The sequence below is a fragment of the Callorhinchus milii genome, unplaced genomic scaffold, assembly GCF_018977255.1.
Source record: "Callorhinchus milii isolate IMCB2004 unplaced genomic scaffold, IMCB_Cmil_1.0 Scaffold21, whole genome shotgun sequence".
Taxonomy (NCBI): Eukaryota; Metazoa; Chordata; class Chondrichthyes; order Chimaeriformes; family Callorhinchidae; genus Callorhinchus; species Callorhinchus milii.
Genome location: NW_024704762.1, coordinates 119,000 through 140,433, shown reverse-complemented (window position 1 = coordinate 140,433; position 21,434 = coordinate 119,000). Strand labels below are relative to the sequence as shown.

The 21,434-nt window shown below is 46.5% G+C and overlaps 1 protein-coding gene across 1 annotated transcript in view; it reads left to right on the top strand.

The window, feature by feature from the left end:
• Window positions 1-21,434, top strand: part of rab8a (RAB8A, member RAS oncogene family) — a 44,206-nt gene that overhangs the window by 5,024 nt on the left and 17,748 nt on the right. Inside the window, exons 4-6 of the mRNA XM_007902560.2 lie at window positions 5,150-5,227; window positions 5,914-6,003; window positions 13,786-13,851. Coding sequence (XP_007900751.1) covers window positions 5,150-5,227; window positions 5,914-6,003; window positions 13,786-13,851 — 234 coding nt within the window. The remainder of the gene's footprint in view (window positions 1-5,149; window positions 5,228-5,913; window positions 6,004-13,785; window positions 13,852-21,434) is intronic.

Below are 21,434 nucleotides of genomic sequence, written 5' to 3'. Positions count from 1 at the left end.
GGAAACTGAGGCTTTGGATAATTGCTGAAGATATTACCCGGAATTGGGTCTACGAACACTCATGTTTTCAAGGCTTGGGATCCATCTTGATTGGCATCTAGAGAAGGTAAACACCTGCCACTCAAGCTCCACATTTCCAATTGGTGAAACCATCACTCGCTCAATAGATAGGATGTGGGTCTGAGCTGTGGGCAAGAGTCAATGTTCTCATGCATTTCATGTTAAACTGTTCCATCAAGAACCTCTCCTGGACTTCCTGTTACCTGCTCTCCATCTAGTAAGGGCTGAAACCTATTAATAATCCTTGCATTTGATATAGCACCTTTCACCTCAAATCGGTTCACATGATTTTATTGCAAAGGATAGTGACTATTTTTGCAGCAACTACAGCAGTTGATTTGAACACAGCAATGTCCCACAAACAGCCATGAAGTGATTGACAAATTTATTTTGGAAGAATGTTCACAAGATTGGTTTGGATGAAGAAGACACTTTGGCTCATCCAATTCCCGCGGCCCCCCCCACCTCCCCACCCATAGTCAATGCCATGCAGAGAGTTAGCAGCTACTGCTCAAGTTCCACACCTTCTAACTGTGGAGTCCTGTAGCTCAGTGGTTAGAGCACTCGCTTTGCAAGCGACAGACCTGAGTTCAATTCCCGGCAGAGGGCGAAATCTTGGGCAAGTTTCCTTACTCCACACAGAGCCTAATAATAATCCCTCCAAAACCAAAAACAATAATAAATTGGTCATTTTCAATCTACGACTATTTGTGGGACATTGCTGTGCGCAATTGGCTGCCGCGTTCGCCCACAAATATACAGTCAATTCACTTTACAGTATATTCTGTGAAAAGCTTTGGGATGTCCTCCCGACGTCAAAAGCGCTATATCAAATGCAAGGATTATTATTATTATTAACTGGTGGAACCGTCACTCACTGGTCAGGATGTGGGTAGGAAGATGGTAGCTATGTTTTCATGTATATCATACTGAGAGGAAGCTAGGTAGTTCCTAACACAAAACGATATAATTTAAACTTGAATCACTCATTTCCCGTCAGGAAGACATTCCAAAGTGTTTGGCAATTCTGAGCTGGGAGGGGGATGAGGAGAGAGGGGAAAGATGGCAAAGTGTAGTATTGAGATGTACCCTAAAAGAGAGGGGAGGAAGGGGGTGGAAGGCACATGTGGATGGAATTCCACAGCGCGGGCACCAAGTGGGTTTGCGTATAGTGCAAGGGATGTAGGACCATTGTTGGCCAAGTCGAAGGAACATCTGGATTGATATGGCTGATGGAGATTGCAGGGGTAGGATAGGGCTTTATGGAAGGATTTAAATGCAAGAATACGGATCTTGAACTCGATCTGTTGGAGGAACTTTACAGGACCTATGCGGTTGCAGAAGGAAACTTTGTTGGAAGAGAGAAAGGTGCTGGGATAGAACAGAAGCACTGAGATAGACGAGGTAGAAAATGTCATTGGCGACTTTGATAGGGTAATCTTGGGCTATGGACTGGGCAAAATCTGGATTGGAAGGCTTCATACAGGAAGTGTTGGGAAAGGGAAGAGCAAAGCTGATAGGCAAATGACTCGTTCCAGTACCAGCTTTGAAGGAAGTAGGAACATTTTCAGAGGAAGAGTTCGATCGAGTCTGTCAGCAAGGGGCAAGGAGGTGAAAGAGGCTGGATAGTGAAGAGAGGGGTAGGATGGGGTCAGGTGAACAGGACCAGTTTCATGAGGGAAATGAGGGAAGAGATAGATAATAATAGTAATAATCCTTGATATTTGATACAGTGCCTTATCACGGCGGTGAGAAGTCTCAAAGAGCTTCACTTGTAAAGTGAAACCTGTTTTTGACCCAAGGAAATGCATTCCTCACATTAGAGAAAATAGTGGTGAAGAGTTTACCTTAGCCTCCAGAGTGTTTTGTCCTTAGTCTTCAGGGTTATCTTGGAATTGGACAACTTGGCTGAGATGAGGGCAAAGTGATGAGCTTTAGTGAGGTCCAGCCAAATATGGAGGTGAATGCTGAGGCCAGATTTGAGCCACATTCATTCGTCAGCACTTAACTGTGAGCGGAGATAACTGTTGTACCGAAGGACTTACAGATGTGATGGAGACCAAAGTGTTAAATGGTAGTGGGGGAGTTGTAGAGCCAAATAACAGAACGTTCAATTGGGATGACTGCTTTAGTAGAGGCATCCTTGAGTGCCGTGGTGAGCCTGGCTGAGGATGACAGGCAGGAGCAGAGGAGGCATAGAAGAGGAGTGGAAGTAGTGAAGGATTGGGAGTGGGGGCGGGGAGAGAGAGAGAAGAGAGGACGGCAACCAAATGTGCACACCTAGACTAGAAGCGAAAGGATTAGCGCCATGGATGGGTCTGAGGGAAATGGGGCAATGGAGTGAAACGAGGGTCAAGGTCCGTTGTAAATTGTGCAGTTAGTGTAAAAGAAAAAGAAAATCCTTATTTTTTTTAATTGAGCAGGGTACAACGTCACAAAGCGATTTTTCTAATGGTCCAAAACTCACTGATCACAGCTCTTAAACGCACGGCAAGCACTGCTCCTTTTCACACTCAAGCCTGTCATCCACCTAATGAGAGCTCAAACTTATGCTTGTCCAATATCAGATGACCAGCTAGTTACTATCCTGGGGGTGGGTGTGGGGGAAGGTAAGTGGGTCTCCCTGGAGCTAAACTGGTTCCAAGGTGATCTGCTTGACGATGGAATGTCAGAATTGAGCCAAACCTTTGGTGGTCTCTCTGTTTCATTTCCTGAGCCAGGCTGCTTCACTATACTCCAAGGCACTGCTGATGACCAAGCATGATTCATCATGGTAGGAGGGACAGAACCAAGCAGTTTCTTTCACTTTGTAACACCCTAATGGGTCGTGTGGTCCCAGATGGGCAAATAGTGCAAAGCTTGTCACATTGCGCTTTCAATGGCAAGCTAAGTGGTTTTAGTTGATTTAACTCCAGCAGTTACCCCAACACATGCTTTGGGATTTTCAAGCCTTGGCTCTTACCAACCTGCACCAAATACTCTCCATAATTGGGTAATAATGAGTGTCCGAGCATGAGAATCCATTCTAAACTTTGGAGTTTCTACGTGTAGGAGGCGCTGCATGGAAGTTTTTAACTTGGATTCTCTTGAACAGAGTGATCCAACTGGCAGCCTAGCAGTTGATTTCATCCGGCCCAAGACCATTTCCAACTTCAGGCTGCCCGCTCCCTTCCTCCCTGGCAATCTTCCTCTCGGCAGTGGCTGGAGCCGGCAGCTGGGAGGACGCAGCACTGCCTCCTGTCACTGCACACTATCCTAGGCTGATTGAGAGCGAGTGGGCGAGAGAGAATGTGAGGAGAGAGTGTGTGTGTGAATGGGGGTGAGAGAGGGGGGGCAAAGGCAGGGAGAGAGGGAGTGATAGGCAGAGTGAGGGACAAACGGTGTGTGAGGGCGAGTAGGAGAGTGATAGAGAGAGTATGGGAGAGGAGGAGTGAGAGTGATTAAGATACGCGGAGAGAGAGTTTGTGTAAGAAGGTGACTGAGAGAGAGAGGGTGTGATTGCGAGAGAGAGGGTGTGATTGCGAGAGAGAGGGTGTGATTGCGAGAGAGAGGGTGAGTGAGAGAGAAAGGGTGATTGAGTGACAGAGAGAGAGGGTGATTGAGTGACAGAGAGAGAGGGTGACTGAGTGAGAGAGGAGGTGATTGAGCGAGAGAGGAGGTGATTGAGCGAGAGAGGAGGTGATTGAGCGAGAGAGGAGGTGATTGAGCGAGAGAGGAGGTGATTGAGCGAGAGAGGAGGTGATTGAGCGAATGAGTGAGAGAGAGAGGGTGAGTGAGAGAGAGAGGGTGAGTGAGAGAGAGGGTGAGTGAGAGAGAGGGTGAGTGAGAGAGAGGGTGAGTGAGAGAGAGGGTGATTGAGAGAGAGAGAGAGTGATTGAGAGAGAGTGTGTGTGAGGCTGATTGATTGTGCGAGAGACAGAATGTGAGGCTGTGTGTGAGAGAGGGGGTGTTTGTGTGAGGGAGATTGTGTGAGGGAGAGAGTGAGGGTGATTGTGTGAAAGAGAATACGAGGGTGATTGGGTGAGAAAGTGTGTGTGAGGGTAATTGATTGTGTGTCTGCGAGAGACGGAGAGAGAGTGAAGGTGCTTATGTGTGAGAGAGAGTGTGAGGGTGTTTGTGTGAGAGAGTGAGGGTGATTGAGAGAGAGAGACAGACGTGAGGGTGATTGAGAGAGCGAGATAGGCCGAGTGTGTGTGAGAGGGGGAGTGGGACAGAGAGAGAGTAATTCATTGAGAGAGTGTGATTGATTGACTGATAGAGTGAGAGAGAGAGAGATTGAGTGAGAAGGGGAGAGATACAGTGATTGACAGAGGGGTAGAGTGTGCAGAGATTGGGAGAGAAAGAAATCAAGAGAGAGCATAGAGTGAAGGCACAGTGTGTGAGGGAGCCCAGAGAATTAGTGATTGAGAGAGGTATACGCTAGAGCCTCCCTCCCACCAAGTGAAAAACTCCTCTACATCCTTCAATGCCCCCTCTCCCACTAACTCTGTGACCTCTCAACCCAGCTGTTCCCTTTCCAGGGCAAATACCGTCTCGCTTCATGACCCTTCTGCCTCACGTTGCCATTTTGCCCCCAATCCTCGAGCTCCATTCCTCGATCCCTCCCCTCTTTCAAGGCACGTCAAGACCTGACTGTGCTTTCGGTCATCTTTTCCCATCCCTATCCCACCTCTCTCATCTCCCTCCCCCAGCTCAGATGCCTGGCTGACAGTGTTGAACGCTTTGAAACGTCCTTCCAATGTGATAAATGTTGTTATGTTTCTGTAAGGGAAACACAAAAATATTGTTTATATTGCCCACGGACATTTCTCAAATAGGGCAACTGGTCCTTGGCAGCCAAAGATTAGAGCCACCCTGATTTAATTCTTAACAATGCAGCAAACCCCAGGACTGCATTGGAGCGTCACCTTAGACTATGAGTTCCAAATCCCAAAGTGCAGGTTGAATCCACCTTTTGATTGTGAAGCGAGAATGCTACCTCCTGAGCCATGATGGTAAACTATTGGGTGTGTGTAGGTGGCAGCTGGGCATCATTTGCTATAACACCACCTGACATTACCAAACACTATCTGCCTCTTGTTTCTACCAGGGTATCATGCTGGTGTATGACATCACCAATGAGAAATCATTTGACAACATCAAGAACTGGATCCGGAATATTGAAGAGGTACGTGCGCACTACAAACCCAAACCCAATTACTTAGATCTTTCAGGACTCATTGACTTTTGAAAGTAAAGTGTCGTCAGCAGATTGAAAACTCAAGTTTTGTATTGCCAACTTGGATTTAGAAACTATCCCCTCACCCATAAGCCAGACCCCACTGTCTGAATTGATACCTTTGTGAATTTTTCCCCCCCTCCCTCCTTTTCTGAAGGTGCTGAAGGCCATTGTGTCCAGAACCTCTCGATTTAGCAAATTGAGATCCATTTTCTTGTAGACAGTTTTATACTGAAAATATATTGTGGAGATCCCATTAAGCAGAATGAAGAGCAGACGACGACTGTGTGTGTGGGGGGACGACGACTGTGTGTAGGGGGGGGGGAAACAACAACTGTGTGTGGTGGGGGGGGGACGACTGTGTGTGTGTGTGGGGGGAAACGACTGTGTGTGGGGGTGGGACTGTGTGTGTGTGGGGGGGAAACTGTGTGTGTGTGTGGGGGGGGGGGCTTTGTGTTTTGTCCAATTCTTGGGACACAGATTTTCCTTTTGACTAATAATCCTTCCATTTGGTTTGTTACCTTTCATGTTAGGAGGACATCTTAAAACACTTCACAGGTGATTTGTAGTAAACACAAAAGTCCAATTGTACACGGCAATGTCCCCATAGATTGTTTTCTCTCTCACTTTCACAGCATGCCTCGGCTGACGTGGAAAAAATGATTCTTGGAAATAAATGTGATGTAAATGAGAAAAGACAAGTCAGCAAAGAACGTGGAGAGAAGGTATGAGATGGAAATCTTACACTCTTTAGCAGGTTAGCTGTGAATTTTCCTGCTTTTCATTAACACAATCTAAAACAAGATTGAACGGTTAATATTCTAGTTCAGTCCTGTAGTACTCAGCATCTTCAGAGATAATATTAATAATCCTCGTATTTATTATAGCATCTTATCACATCTTCGAGACGTTTCAAAGTGCTTCACAGGATATACTGTAAAGTGAATTGACTGTATATTTTGTAAGAAAAGCGTGGCAGAGATTTGCACACAGCAGCATCCCACAAACAGTCGTGGATTGAAGTGACCAATTTATTATTTTTTATTGAAGTAGTTATTACCCCTGGAAAAGTGATCCACCAATCGACTAACAACTGGGTTCCTACTTGCTGCTAGGTAAACAGAGGTGTGTGGAAGAAGAAAACTTGCCCAACATTTTGCCTTGCTGGGAATCAAACTCAGATGCCCTCCCTGTCCTCCTTGCTATCTGCATGTCACTTGCACTGGCTCCTCTCCATTGAAAGCACTCTCTGTAAAGCTTCAATGCCCTACACTTTAGGGCTTTGATTTGCACACTTCCCGGGTCCTGACAGATGCGGAAATCCATCACCGTGCTTGAGAGTATCTAAACCAAACTGAGAATTCCATGCATCCCACCAGCACATGGAAATTCCAGAGCTATTCATTTGAATAGTGCACTCTCCAAAAAGGGATGCATCCTAATTACCCAATTCTGGAGCGTATTAGGCACGGGTTGACAAGAACCAAGGCTTGGGAACCCCAGAGTGCAGGTTGGGGTAACTGCTGGAGACTATCCAGCTAAAATTGCATAGCTCGCCATTGATATCTCTTTCTGGCAAACATTCCCGCTACTTGTCCAGCTAGAACCACCCTAAGTGTGAGTGCTTTCAATGCAGGGTTAACAAGAGCTGAGTGGGATGACTCCCTGTCCCCAGTGAATTATCTGCTCTTCCAGGGCTTACCAATGAGCTGGGCCAATAGAAAAGTGCGGCTGCACTTTTTTCTTAGAATCCGCTATAAACACCCCCTTGCACTACACACCTGTACACAATGTGCTACACTCTATGCCTTTCATGCTGTTTGCTCAATACCGCAGTGGGTGGAGCGGCTCTGGGCGGAGATGCGCGTCATTTGGATGGCGGGGAGCGGGTGCGAGTGGGTTACTGTGGACCCGCTTGCCTCAGGAATTGGACTACTTAGACCCCACAAAGGGCTGTCTCGATTCCAACATTCTATTGCCAGGCATGCTGGTCAACTCAGCTCCAAGGACACCCTGCTTCTTTTCTTCCTCAAAAGCAAATAGGATAAATACTTAATGAAAAATAAAATTACAGATATGATGTGTTTCCGTTTGGTTTAGTTAGTACAATACAATTGGACGTTAAGTCCTGCAGCTCAGTGGTCAGAGCACTCACCTTGCAAACGAGAGAGAGAGAGAGAGAGAGAGAGCTGGGTTCGAGTCCCGGACAGAACAAAATGTTGGGCAAGTTTCCTTACTCCACATGCCTCTGTTTACCTAGCAATAAGTAAGAACCCGGTTGTTAGTCAATTGGCGGGTCGCATTTCTTGGGGTAATAATTCCTCAAAACCAATAATAAATTGGTCACTAAATCCATGACTGTTTGTGGAACACTGCTGTGTGCAATTGGCTGTCACATTTTGCTCACAAAATACAGTCAATTTATTTTACAGTATATTCCGTGAAGCGCTTTGAGACGTATCAAAGACGTAATAAAGCGTTATATCAAAATGCAAGGATTATTATTATTACAATAGGATTTATGTGGTGGCTTGCACTTCTGGAAGATGTCTCATTGCTGGAGAGATGCTAAGGAGAAAGGTTTCTGACAGTGTGATCAAAGAGATACATTTTCAGACAATAGCACGGACTCCAGATTGGAATTCCATAGAGTGGGGGCTGAAAGCCCGCTAGCCGATGATGAGGCAAAAACAGTAAAGATTTGAAGAAGGCCTTTGCTCGCTGAGTGAAGGGGATGGAAGGTCATTAGATTTCAGAAGATCACAGAGGTCAGGTCGGGTGAGACTGTCAAAGGATACAAAGAGGAGAAACGGGATCTTGAATTCAATCCAAACTCCGTCCCCACAGCTCACCAGCTCTGGCCCAGGCTCCACTGGCATCACTGAACGGATCGACTTCAAGATCCCCTCACTCGTGTTCAAATCCATTCACTCCTTGGCACCACAAGTGTATTCATGCAGGTTGTGTTCCTATCATAACCACTTGGGTTTCTTTGTACCGGTCGTATTTATCATCTCCAAACTTGTAACGCCTACTTCATCCCCTACTTACTCCCACACTTACCGACCAGCTGCATTGAATTGCGGAAAATGTAGTCTTATCTGTCGCCCAGTGTGCAGAAGACCTTAGTTTCCTGTGATTCCAATGCTTGCTCGTAGTAAGTGTGCACACGACAATGGGTCAAGACACATTAAATTGCGGGAAACATAGTCTTGACTCATCACCACACGTCACCCACCTATTTCAGTGACAAAGTACTGCCTGAAGACTTACCAGCTGCAGTGAATTACACATGCGCAGTATAGATTATTGATTAAATTGGATTTGATCCAATTTACATAGTTTGCCTGTAACTCCGATTTTGTGTAAATCAGAGTAAATGTTATGATTCTGACTGAAGCGACTTATGTGATGCAACTTATTGTAGTTTCAAGCCCCATGTTGGGATTTAAACTCATTATCTAGGCATAATTTTAACATGAAAAGATATTAAAAATGCAACATCTTACCCCCAAAATCCAATCCTCTCCAATACTGCACTAGAGGATCAGTCTAGCCTGAGTTAAAGTCTCAACAATCAGCAATGAGGTTAGAAAGCATTTCTTCACATAGTGGTTTGTGATAAAGCTGTGCAGGTATAATCAAGAGGGTTGTTTAAAAGAGACATATTAAGTATATGGCAAAACGGTGGGTTGTTGAGTTTAAAAGATCTACCAAATTCTAATAAATGGGTGGAACAGGTTCGAATTAACAGATGAATGGACTCCTCCTGCCACTGTTTTCCCAATGTTCCTAATTTTTTAGTCTAAACAGCTTCAATAATGGAATATCATGAGCACCTAAGTAATGAAAATGAGATTAGAAAAGATAGCTTTCATTGTTGGAACTCAGACCAGCAGAGGTGTGCTGCTCTAAATCAGGGTGGCCCAACAGCAGTCCATAGACCACATCCTGCCTAAGACCATTTCCAACTACCGCTTGGACTCTCCCTCCCTCCCTGGCAAACCATCTTCTCATAGCAGCGGCAGGAACCAATGGTTGGGAGGACACAGCACATGGAGTGGAAATGATACCAGTGGTTTCTGCAGTCTGTCAGGAAGCCCCTCCCAAGTTGAGAGGAAGCCAAGCGGGTCTCTATCCAACATTTCCTTACCAACCGCCAGCTCCTGTGGGGAGAAAGACTGATTGAGAGGGAGAGATAATGGATGAGGGGGGGAGAGAGGAGAATGGGAGAACAGGGAGTGAGCGATTGTGAAAGGGGAGAGAGAGGGTGTGTGGGAGAGATGGGCAGGAAGATAGTGATTGAGTGAGGGAGAGTGTATGAGAGAGGGGGAAGTAAGAGAGTAGATCAGGGAGAAAGAGTGTGTGAGAGAGTGCAGGAGAGAGTGATTGAGAGAGAGAGTGCTTGACGGGGAGAGATATTTTGTGAGGGATTGAGCAGAGGGAGTGAGAGAGCCGAGAGTGGGAGTGAGCGAGCAACAACAGAATTACATTTGTAAAGTGCTTTTCACGTTGGGAGGACGTCCCAAGGCTCTGAATAGTCAGGGATCTGCGTGGGGGACAGGGTTGGGATGAGGGAGGGTAGGAGGGTGGATGAAGGCAAAAGGGGTCTTGAGTCGTGCATTGAAGGAGGCAAGAGAGGGAGCAAGGTAAAGGGATTGTAGGATAGAGTTCCAAAGAGTGGGGCAGAGAGGCTGAAAGCCTGGCCGCCGATGCTCGGGCAGGAGACCTGGAGCAGGTCGGAGCCTGAATGGAGTGAGCGGACAGGTTGATAGGGGGTCAGCGGATCAGAGATGTTGGAGAGGGCAAGGCCGTGGAGGGCCTTGAAAGTGACGATAAGGAGCACTGAGAAACACCACACAAGTCTGTGTGGGGCTGGAAGAGAAAGAGTTGGCAGAGACAAATTGGAGGTGGTGTGAGAGATAAGACCTTACAGAACCTTGAAGTTTGAGGTGAGAGGAGAGGAGAATGGAGTGGTATCGAAGGCAGCAGAGAGGACGGGGAGGCAGAGGGAGCCCTGGTTCACAGATGGACAAAATATTGTTTGTCACCTTGACCAGAGCAGTTTCTGTGCTGTGAGCAGCACAGAAACCAGATTGAAGGGGCTTGTGAAGGGAGTTGTAGGAGACGAATGAGCCAGGTTTGCAGATGGGCCGGTAGTTAGAAGGCAGGGATGGGTCCAGAGGTTTTTTCAGGATTGGGGTGATTATATCTATTTTTATGGGGATGGGAATGGTGCCAGATTATAGCGACAGATTGATGGTGTCGAAGAGTAGAGGGGCGAGGAGGTGGAGCTGGGAGGTAAGGAGAGGGGTGGGGAGGTGGATGGAGGAACCAGTTGGTGGTGGAGAATAGGAGCCTGGGGTTGTCCTTCGCCTCCAAGGTTATCTTAGAGTAGAAGGATGATTTGGCAGAGGCGAGGGTGGCGGGGTATGTTTTGATGCGGTCCAGCCAGATCTGACAGTGGGTCGTTAGGTCAGACTTGAGCCAGATGAGTTCAGTGACCCACACCTGACCCTTGAGGGAGCAGAGATGTCTGGTGTACCAGGGTGAGGTTCGTGAGTAGGAGGTAGTTTGGGAAGTGAGGTGGGCAAGGGCATCAAGTGTGGTGGGAGGGAGTTGTGGAGGAGAGTGAGCGAGCAGGATAAATCAGTGCGGGACGTAGGCAGAGCGGGGGATGTTCAGATGACTCCACTGCAACGGAGAGGGATTGCAGAAAGATTTTTATCCAGAGGCGGTAAGAGATGGAGGTGAGTTTGGTGGAGATGGGGAGAGGGATTGAGGAGTTAAAGGAGATGAAATGGTGATCGGAGGTGGCTTTGTCTGTGATTGTGACACTGAGGTCCCGGATAATTACCAGGTCAAGTGGGTGGCCATGAATGTGGGTGGCAGAGCGAATGAGGAGGGAGAGGTTGGGAGAGGAAAGAGGAGAAGTCCGAGAAGATAGAGCAGAAGGTGTTGAGATTGAAGTTGCCAAGGATGAGGAAGCGTTCAGAACAAAGGTAGAGGGAAGCTAGGAGGGTGGAGACATTAGAGATGAAGGTGGGGGAGATTTTGGGGGTGACAGTAAATGATAATTTTGAGGGAAAGATTGGAGCGATGGTAGAGTGTAAGGTGCTCGAATGAGAGGAATGAGCCAGAAGAGTAAAGGGGATAGAGCAAGTGAGTTCCTGGAGATGAGGGCCATACCACCGCCACGGCAGAGAGAGAGAGAGAGGGCAGAGAGAGAGAGAGAGGGCAGAGAGAGAGAGAGAGGGCAGAGAGAGAGAGAGAGGGCAGAGAGAGAGAGAGAGGGCAGAGAGAGAGAGAGAGGGCAGAGAGAGAGAGAGGGCAGAGAGAGAGAGAGAGAGAGAGAGAGAGAGAGAGAGAGAGAGAGAGAGAGAGGGCAGAGAGAGAGAGAGAGAGGGCAGAGAGAGAGAGAGAGGGCAGAGAGAGAGAGAGAGAGGGCAGAGAGAGAGAGAGAGAGGGCAGAGAGAGAGAGAGAGGGCAGAGAGAGAGAGAGAGGGCAGAGAGAGAGAGAGGGCAGAGAGAGAGAGAGGGCAGAGAGAGAGAGAGGGCAGAGAGAGAGAGAGGGCAGAGAGAGAGAGAGGGCAGAGAGAGAGAGAGGGCAGAGAGAGAGAGAGGGAGTGAGAGCAGAGAGAGTGAGAGCAGAGAGAGAGAGTGAGAGCAGAGAGAGGGAGTGAGAGCAGAGAGAGGGAGTGAGAGAGCAGAGATAGAGGGAGTGCGAGCAGAGAGAGAGCAGGGAGTGAGAGCAGAGAGGGAGGAAGTGAGTGAGAGACAGCATGAGGGAGAGTGGAAACAGAGATGAAAAGTGAGGGCAGTGTTTTGTGGTTCACTGTCAGGATAGCTTCCCTTGGCCGCTGTGGAGGGGACCAAGGACACACACTGAGCGACGTGACATGCAGTTTCTCACAGAAATCTCCCTCTTTCCCCAGTGAGAAACTCCTCTGTCCTTCATCTTTACACCCACCCATCCCTACTTCTGGCGACTTCCCAATCTAGCCATTCCCTTTGCCCAGCTTGCTTTATATTTTACACCAGCTTGCTTCGTGACCCCCTCCCCCCATCTGCCCCACCATTGCCATTTTGCCACCGCTCTCTGGAGCTCCATTACTGGAGTCCCTCCGACTCGTCGCTCCCTCCCTCCTCTATTTCTAGGCATGTCAAGGCCTAATTCTTTGACCACGCTTTCAGTCATCTTTTTCCTTCCCCATCCCATCTACCTCGGCTCCCACCTCAACTCAGGTGCCCACTTTGAGACATCCTTCCAACATGAAAAAGGAGCTGGAAGGGAAACACAAAATATTGCTCATGCGGCCCGCGGATGTTTCTCAAATAGGGTATTCAACCTTCGGCAGCCAAAAGGTTGAACCACTGCTCTAAATGATGGCTTTCTGGTGCAGTAATGTTATTTGTTTCAATGCCCCAATATGTTGTGACACCGGCAGTGCTAAGATTCATTTTTGACCCTCGTAAGAGCTCTACTTCCACCTCTGTGGGTAGGGGTTTTGTCTGATTTATTCGGCGTCTGGTNAAAAAAAAGTTCTTACCTTTCTCTTCTCTTCTTGCTCAGCTGAGAGTCTCCTCTCTACCATTCCAGTGCTATTCCCATTGAGTGGGAAGGGGACCAATTAGCGGCAGCTCCTGGAGGTGTCAATCACTTCAGAGACCCCGTTAATTTGTCCCATACCCGACCATCGAATGCAGCCACTGCCCCACCCAGAGACCCTGTGAATGGATGGAGTCCACTGTCAATCAATCGCAATTTGACTCCTCCCATTCCCCCTCTTGTTTATTCCCCGTTCCTCCGCCCCCTCACTGACTGATAGTCTGTAACTGCTTGTGAATGGCTAGAATCCACTGTCATTGCAATGTGACTCCTCCTATCTCCATCCCGGAGCCACTCGTGGCTGAAAGGAGCCGCTCGGCACACAGAGTCATACTGCTGAGAGAGAGAGCAGGGAGTGAGAGCAGAGAGGGAGGAAGTGAGTAAGAGACAGCATGAGGGAGAGGGGAAACAGAGATGAAAAGTGAGGGCAGCCGTGACCAGCGCGGCATTTTGCCTGGAATAATGGATTTTTGTCTGAATTAACACCATAACTAAAACAGGCAAGAATACAAAAGAATCAGGACCGGGCATTTCATCCAATTTACCCAGCATCTGGGGTTAACCAGCGTTCGGCTAAAGCGGATTCCACTGTATTTATTTATTCATTTTGAAGGGATTATTATCCCCGGAAAAGCGATCTGCCAATCGATTAACAACTGGGCTCCTACTTACTGCTAGGTAAACAGAGGTGCATAGAATAAGGAAACTTGCATAACGTTTCGCCCCGCCTGGGAATCGAACCCAGGTCCTCTCACTTGCGAGGCAAATGCTGCAACCAATACAGGACTCCACGTTGTAAGGTTTTGAAATTTTCATTTGCTTGAATACAAGTTGCAGTTAGTAATATAAGATAATCTTATTGTGTTAAATGCGGATATATTATCCTTGTATCTTTCAGTTAGCTGGTGACTATGGCATCAAATTCATGGAGACCAGTGCAAAAGCCAATATAAATGTGGAGAATGTAAGTATGAATTTCTGTGACCTGGGAAACACCAAAGTTGTGCAATTCTACTTCTTATACAAATACTAAGTGTACAAATCGGTTTTACCTCAGAAGCCCCAGCTGACTGACTCATACTTCGGAAACAGCTTAAGTAGAATTTGGAGTTTTCTCCATTTACATTGCAGGCAAACTCCAAAGTGTCAGCTCAACCTAGCTAAGTGTGGAGTTTGCAGCTTTAATCCATGGGAAACTTTTATCTATTGGAAGTCTTTGGCAGGCAACAGGGCAAACTAATGCTGACCTGAGGGACGCTGGCACCTTAGCCCCAGCCAGATAAAAATGGTTGTGCTGTTGCATCAAAAGTTTCTGGATCTACTTCTTGAGGTAGTGGCAGCTGCCTGTGTGTAACAGTACACCTTTGCTGTGTTGTATAGGCCTGAGGCAGCGCTGCCATATAAACCAAGATTATTTTTACAAGATTTCTCTCAGCACATGTTTCAATAACCCGTTAATTCTGATTTTATTTTTCACAATCCCCTCCTCAACTACCTCTTCAAAGTTTCATTTCTGTGACATTGCTGATCTTTCCAAGTTGCTGATTGTGGCTGAGCCTTCAGGCACTATGGACCCACTCTCGAATTCTTTCCTGAAATCCTATCCTTGCACATTCTCTCTTCAACTTCAAACCATCTTAAAAATGTATCTCTGACCATATCTTTGGTCAATAACCTCAATATCACCCTCCTGTTTTCCTGATTGATGATTTTGTTGAGAAATTGCCTTCAACTTGAAGGGCTTTGAGTTGATCGTCCTAAATGAAAGTTGCTGTATGTTTGCAAGATATAGTTGCTAAAGACAAGTAGTTGCATTCTAATTCTATTTAAATATGAATTATTTGTTCTTTTGTCTGTGACCAGTCACTTCAGAATGGGTAGTGATGTTTCACAAGTTGTGCCCGAAGTACATCATGGCAAGCCTTTATTTACGGCTCATCTACCAGTCTGGAACACACATATGGGGTTCCTGAGGTTGGAAGCTTTTTTTATTTAAAATTGTGCAGGATTCAGGATCATGTTTGGAAGGAAGATGGTGCCAATGCTCTCACGTATTTCATACTGAGATGTGTTGCCCACTGGGAAGCTCTCAGGGAGTTCCTGGTACCTGCCATCCATCCAGTGTGGGCTCAAAAAAATCCGCATTTGTCGGATGTCGAACGACCATCTAGTGATTCGCCTCTTTGTAGGAGAGAGGTATGTGAGGTCTCCTTGGAGCTAAACTGGCTCAAAAGTTACATGCTTTGCAATGGAATGTCAGATTCAAGCCAGCCCTCTCTGGCAGTCTTTAGTCTGGTTTCGTAGCCAGGCAGTCCTGCAGTATTCCAGGGTACCGCTGATGACAGCATTGACTCATCGACAGGACCTGGAAGGGCAGACCAGTCACTGAGGGCAGGGAGTCATTCCGCTCAGATCCTGTTAAACCTGCAAGCTAAGCCCTAACTGGGAGGGTGGTTCTTGCTGCACAAGCAGTGAGAAAGCTTGCCAGGCAGTGCTCTCAATGGTAACTATGTGTTTTTAGCTGGTTAGACTCCAGCTGTTACCCCAAAGCACAGTCTAGGTTCCCCAAGTCTTGGCTCTTGCCAACCTGTGTCTGATACTTTCCACAATTGGGTAAACAGGGCATCCATCCAGGAGTGCACATTCCATTGCAAGAATCTCTCTGGAATTTCCATGTGTGGGTGGTATGCATGGAAATCTCAGCTTGGCATGGTGATGGGTTTCCCGGTTGACTAAAAAAAAAGTTTGAATTTTGCCTGAATAGCAGTGTGAGATGCAGATCACATCGAACGAGTAAGTACAAGATATTAGTTACACAATTGACTCTGCATTCTATAAGTGGAACCATCTCTCAATGGGTGAGGATTTGTTTTGAGGTCAGACAGGTGTTGGGGCATGCCAAAACCCATCACCATGCTTAAGCTTGAACAACCCTGCTTAGAATCGTAGAAAATGTACAACACAGAAGGAGGCCATTCCGCTCATTGAATCTGCTCTTAGAGCAAGCTGTTCGTTCAAACACTGCCCTGTTCTATTTCTATACCCCTTCAAGCACCTATCTTTCAAATCCTTTCTACTTCCTTTTTAAAACCTACAATGTACTTTGCCTCTATCAACTTCCTTGGCAGGGCATACATATCCCAACAACTCTTGAGTGAAAACATTTTGCATAAGCTCTCCTTTTGCTGAAGTTCTCCTTTCTTGTGACTATGGCCTTCAGTCATCGACTCTCTGACTTGTGGTAATAGCTTCTCTATTTACCCTGTCAAACCCTTAATTTTATTCCCTCTCAACCTTCTCTGCTCCAATAATAGAGCCAATTTCTCCAATCATAACTAAAGCCCCTCATCCCTGGGATTATCTCAGTAAATTTCCTCTGAACCCCATCCAAGGCCTTGCCATCTTTCCTGCAGTGAGTTGCCCAAAGCTGGGTGCAGTGCTCCAGCTGTGGCCTAACCAACTATTGCTCTCTTCCCTGGGCATAAAACCCAGAATACTACAAACTTTTTCACAGCCCCTTCCATGTGAGCTGCCACTTTCAAGGCCCTCATGTACCTGCTCTCCCAATTGCCTTTGCTCCTCTGCTCCTTGCAGATAACAGACATTCATTGTATAACTTCCCTTGATATTTTCTACCAACATGAATCACCTCACATTAAACTTGAACTGCCACTGATCTGCCCATTGTACTAATCTATTTAAGTCCTCTTGCAGCCTCCTCACTTTCTTCCTATCTTGGTATCATCCACAAACTTTATATACCCTATATCTAAGTCTAAGTCATTAATATATGGGGAAAAAGGAGAGGCCCCAACAACTCTTGAGTGAAAATATTTTACCTAAGCTTTCCTTTTGCTCAAGCTCTCCTTTCTTCAGCAACCCACAAATTACCTTCCGCCAACTAGAAAACAAACCTTTTAGCCTTGCTCTCTGCTTCCTATTCTGCTTACCTCTCTACATACCACTGCCCTTTACAGTATAGCCCATGAAGTGCTTTGGGACGTCCTCCTGATATAAAAGGCAATATACCAAATTCAAGGATTATTATTATGTGTCCTCAGTGTGGCGTTAGGACCTGTATAGGACAGCTTGTAACGTACCAGTCACTGAATTTTCTAGAGGTTCAAAGTCCAATGCTCACTCAAACCAAACTGCCTAAGTTAGAGCAGGAGACAATTATTTGAGTAACATTTGTTTGTGATATTTTTGACATTGGTAATAATCCTGATTGCTGCGGCAGAATAATGCTTACTCAGAACTTACTAGGCTTACTCAAAATAAATGGATTAATCCAGGGTTTAAAATGAGAGGCTTTGGTAAATAGTCATATCACTGTTAACCTAACTCTGCCTCAAGCATACTAAGCACCAGGTCACTATAGGCTGCAGCCCTCCTTCCCCTTTGTACCACAAATGCATTTCACTGCTTGGTTCTGAATTTTGCAAATGACCTGAAGGGCCTTCCTCCACTGACAGGAGTCTGAAACCATGAAGAATTGTTTGATTGAACAACGTCTTTTACAACAACCACCAAAAAATACATTTGTATAGCGCCTTTCACATCGGGAAGACGTCCCAAGGCGCTGGACAATCAGTGTTTCGGATCCGAGCTGGGGTTCGGGATCAGGGAGGATGGAGTGGGTGGAGGGTGACTAAAGACACGGGGCTTGAAGGAGGCATGGGAGGGGGCAAGGCGGAGGAACTGCGGTATGGAGTTCCAGAGGGTGGGGGCAGAGTGGCAGAAAGCCCACCCGCCAATGGTGAGCAGGCGAGGCAGGGGACGTGGAGCAGGCCGGAGCCAGCTGAGCATAGGGAGCAAACGGGTTGGTAGGGCTTAGAAGGTCACACAGGTAGGGGGGAGCAACGGCATGGAGGGCTTTGAAAGTGAGGACAAGGATCTTGAACTGTATCCTCTGTATGATGGGAAGCCAGTGGAGTTGGGCGAGGGTGGGGGTGATAGGGTTGCAGAGCCTGGTGGGGGAGAGGACACGGGCTGCAGAGTTCTGTTCCCGATTGTGGGAATGTATTTATTCTGTCCCTGAGCTATCTCATCCTTGAAGACTTCCCACTGCTCTTTAGTTGTTTTACCTGCCAACCTTTCTTTCCAGTCCACCTTGGCTAGGTCCCTTTTTAACTCACTGAAATTTGCCCTCTTCCAGTTGAGTATCTTCACCTTAGATGGTTCCTTGTCCCTTTCCATATGCACTCTGAATCTAATGATGTTGTGATCATTGTTGCCCAAATGCTCTCCCACTGAAACCTGCTCCACTTGCCCGACTTCATTCCCCAGAACTAGATCCAACACTGCTTCCTTCTTGAGGAATCTTTCCCCCTCCTTGCCCTTTGCGCTGTTGTTTTGCCAGTCAATGTTGTGATAATTAAAGTCCCCCATTATCACGACTCTATTGGCCTTGCATCTGTCTGAGATCTGCTTGCAGATCTGCTCATCTATTTCCTTCCCAATATTTGGTGGTCTATAGTATACCCCGACCAGCGTAACAGCTCCTTTTTTGTTCCTTAACTCTGACCAGATAGATTCCGTTTTGGGGCCCTCCAGCGCCTCGACCCTTTCCACAGCTATAACCGTATCCTTGATTAACATTGCCACACCCCCTCCTTTTTTTCCTTCCCTATCCCTCCTGAATACATTATAGCCTGGAATATGCAGCTCCCATTCCTGTCCTTGTTTCAGCCAAGTCTCTGTTACTGCTACTACATCGTATCCCCCGATGACCACTTGAGCTGCAGCTCACCAATCTTGTTTGCTAAACTCCGTGCATTTAGGCACATGTACTCCAAGACCGACTTGACCTGTTCTGCACTTCCCCCCACCCTGTTTTATTTCTCCATTTTCTAGCTCTTTGTTTTTTGTATTCCCTTCCCTCAAAACTAGTTTAAACCCTCCCCAACAACATTAGTTAGCCTGTCTGCAAGCACATTCGCCCCAGCCCTGTTTAGGTGTAACCCATCCATATGGTTCAGGTCCCACCTGGCCCAGAGCTGGTCCCAGTGATCCAGAAACCTGAAGCCCTCTTTTCTGACCATTTCTGCAGCCAAGCATTCATGTGCTTGATCCTGTCGTTATGGTATTTATTTGCCCGAGGCACAGGGAGTAATCCAGAGATCACCACATTGGATGTTCTATTCTTTAGTTTGTTCCCCAGCTTTTGATATTCTCCCTTGAGCTTCTCAGCCCTTTTTTTTACCGATATCATGGATCCCCACCTGGATCACCACTTCTGGATGTTCCCCTTCCCCCTGAAGAAGTTTATCCACCCATTCCACGATGTCTAAGACTGTTGCACCAGGGATGCAACATACCATCCTTGACTCCCGTCTTCTGTTACAGAAACGTCTGTCTATATCTCTCACTGTTGTTTCCCCTATGACAACAGCATTGCTCCTGTTACCTATGTCTTCCTGTTCAACCAATCGTTTTTTACTGTCCTCCCTGGAGATATCAACACAATGTTCAGTACAAAGTACCGATTTGAGAGTGCTACACTACTGGGGGCATTCTGCCCTGCTCGTCCCCTCTTCCTACCATGCCGGACAGTCAGCCAGTCATTTTCCGTCAGAACCCTCGGGGACTGTAGTGTGGCCACTTCCTGATCCATCAAATCTTCACATGCATTGTACAAGTTTGAAGCCCAAGGCCCCATCACCCCTCTCTCAGGGGTGCCATTATCACCTGGAGCTTCCTGAGTTGCAGACACTTGCTGCAGATGAAGTCGCCCGGGCTCAGGGTGACTGAGCTCCATTAACTCCCACATGTCACAGTCCTCGCATTTCACTTGCCACATCATCTTATCTCCCTTATCATAGAATTATACAGCACAGAAGGAGGCCATTCAGCCCATCATGTCTGTGCCACCTTATGTTGAACACCTCTACACAGTGCCTCTCCAAAAAATCTTCTATTTCTCCTTCTTCCACACTATTCTCCATCTTCTCCCTCACCTTCCCACTCCTCTTTATCCCCATGACTAGGCAAAAATTTAACCCAGTTTTTCCTAAGCAAGTAAAAACTCAGGCTTTTGCCCATCCTTTCTCCAGTTTCCTCAGGCCTAGCCTGATATAAGACCCCTCGCTATCTATTTTATTTCCCTCATCTCAAAACTGTAATGTTTGTCAACCTAGAACAGTTTACATTCACTTATTCCTTTATTTAAACTTTACCCTCTCTTCCATCATCTGCCCGGTCACTTTCCCGGAAGCCTTTTATGCTTGCTTCTCATTGTCAATGTCCAATTACCAATTAAGTCATTAAAGCAATATCCAACAGCTCCTGCTGCCCACTTTGAGATTTCGTAATTCTCCAAAGCATTGCTGATGACAAACCAGCCAACCTGGTTCATTGGCAAAACTTGGAGGGCAGTCTAGTCAGAAGCTTTTCATTCTGAATGCTATGCGAATCTTATGAATTTAGATTTAAGTAGTTAGTAAAATAATTAAATATAGCAAAAATTGAAAGTTTTTCTGACTTCTTGTTTTGCTTTCTTCAAGGTACATTAAATAATCAGGTTAGGCCTCTTCTCTCTCTCTCTCTCTCCTTGATCCCAGCAAAGAATTTTCTGGGAAGCTTCAGAAGGACTCATTCAATTTGAGATCTTAAGGTTTCAGCCAGATTAAGAGTGGAAGCATCATGGGGCCTGTTGTTGACTAATTGTGACAGCATTTTTTTCACACGTCGAGAGCTTTTCAATTTAAAAATATTATCACACCTGGGCTGAATAGGCTTATATCTATGTTGAGAGAAAACATTTTATTGTTGTTATTTCTTGTGTTTAATAATAATATTCTCATTCAATATGCTCATTCGCATACTTAACTGGGCCAAACTCCGTACCCACTTCTCATCAGTTCTGGCCCAGGCTCCACTGGCTCCCCATCACCGAACAAATCGACTTCAAGATCATCACATTTGTGTTTAAATCCCTTCCCTTCCTGGCACCTCCCTACCTCTCCAATCTCCTCATTCCCCAGTCCACCACCTGTCGTCTCTACTCAACTGGCACTGGCCTTCTCCTCGTCCCTCAAATCCTCCGCCCCACCATGGGAGGTCGCACTTTCAGCCACTACCTCTCAAAACTCTGGAACATACTGTAAAGTGATTTGACTGTATATTTATGGGCGAAACACGGCAGCTTATTATGCACAGCAGTGTCCCACAAACATTCGTGGATTGAGTGACCAAATTATTATTGTTTTTTCTTATAGAATCATAGAATTATATAATAATAATCCTTGCATTTGATATAGCGGCTTATCACGTCTTGTAGACGTCTCAAAGCACTTCACAGAATACACTGGAAAGTTAATTGACTGTATTTTTGGGGTGAAACGTGGCAGCCAATTGCGCAAAGCAGTGTCCCACAAACAGTCGTGGATTGAGTGACCAATATTTTATTATCTTTTTTCTTGAGTGAATATTATCAAGCGTGTGGAGTAAGGAAACTTGCCCAAGGTGGTCTCGCCCTGCCAGGAATCGAACCCAGGTCTCTCACTTGCGAGTGCTCTAACCACTGAGCTACAGCACTGCAATTAT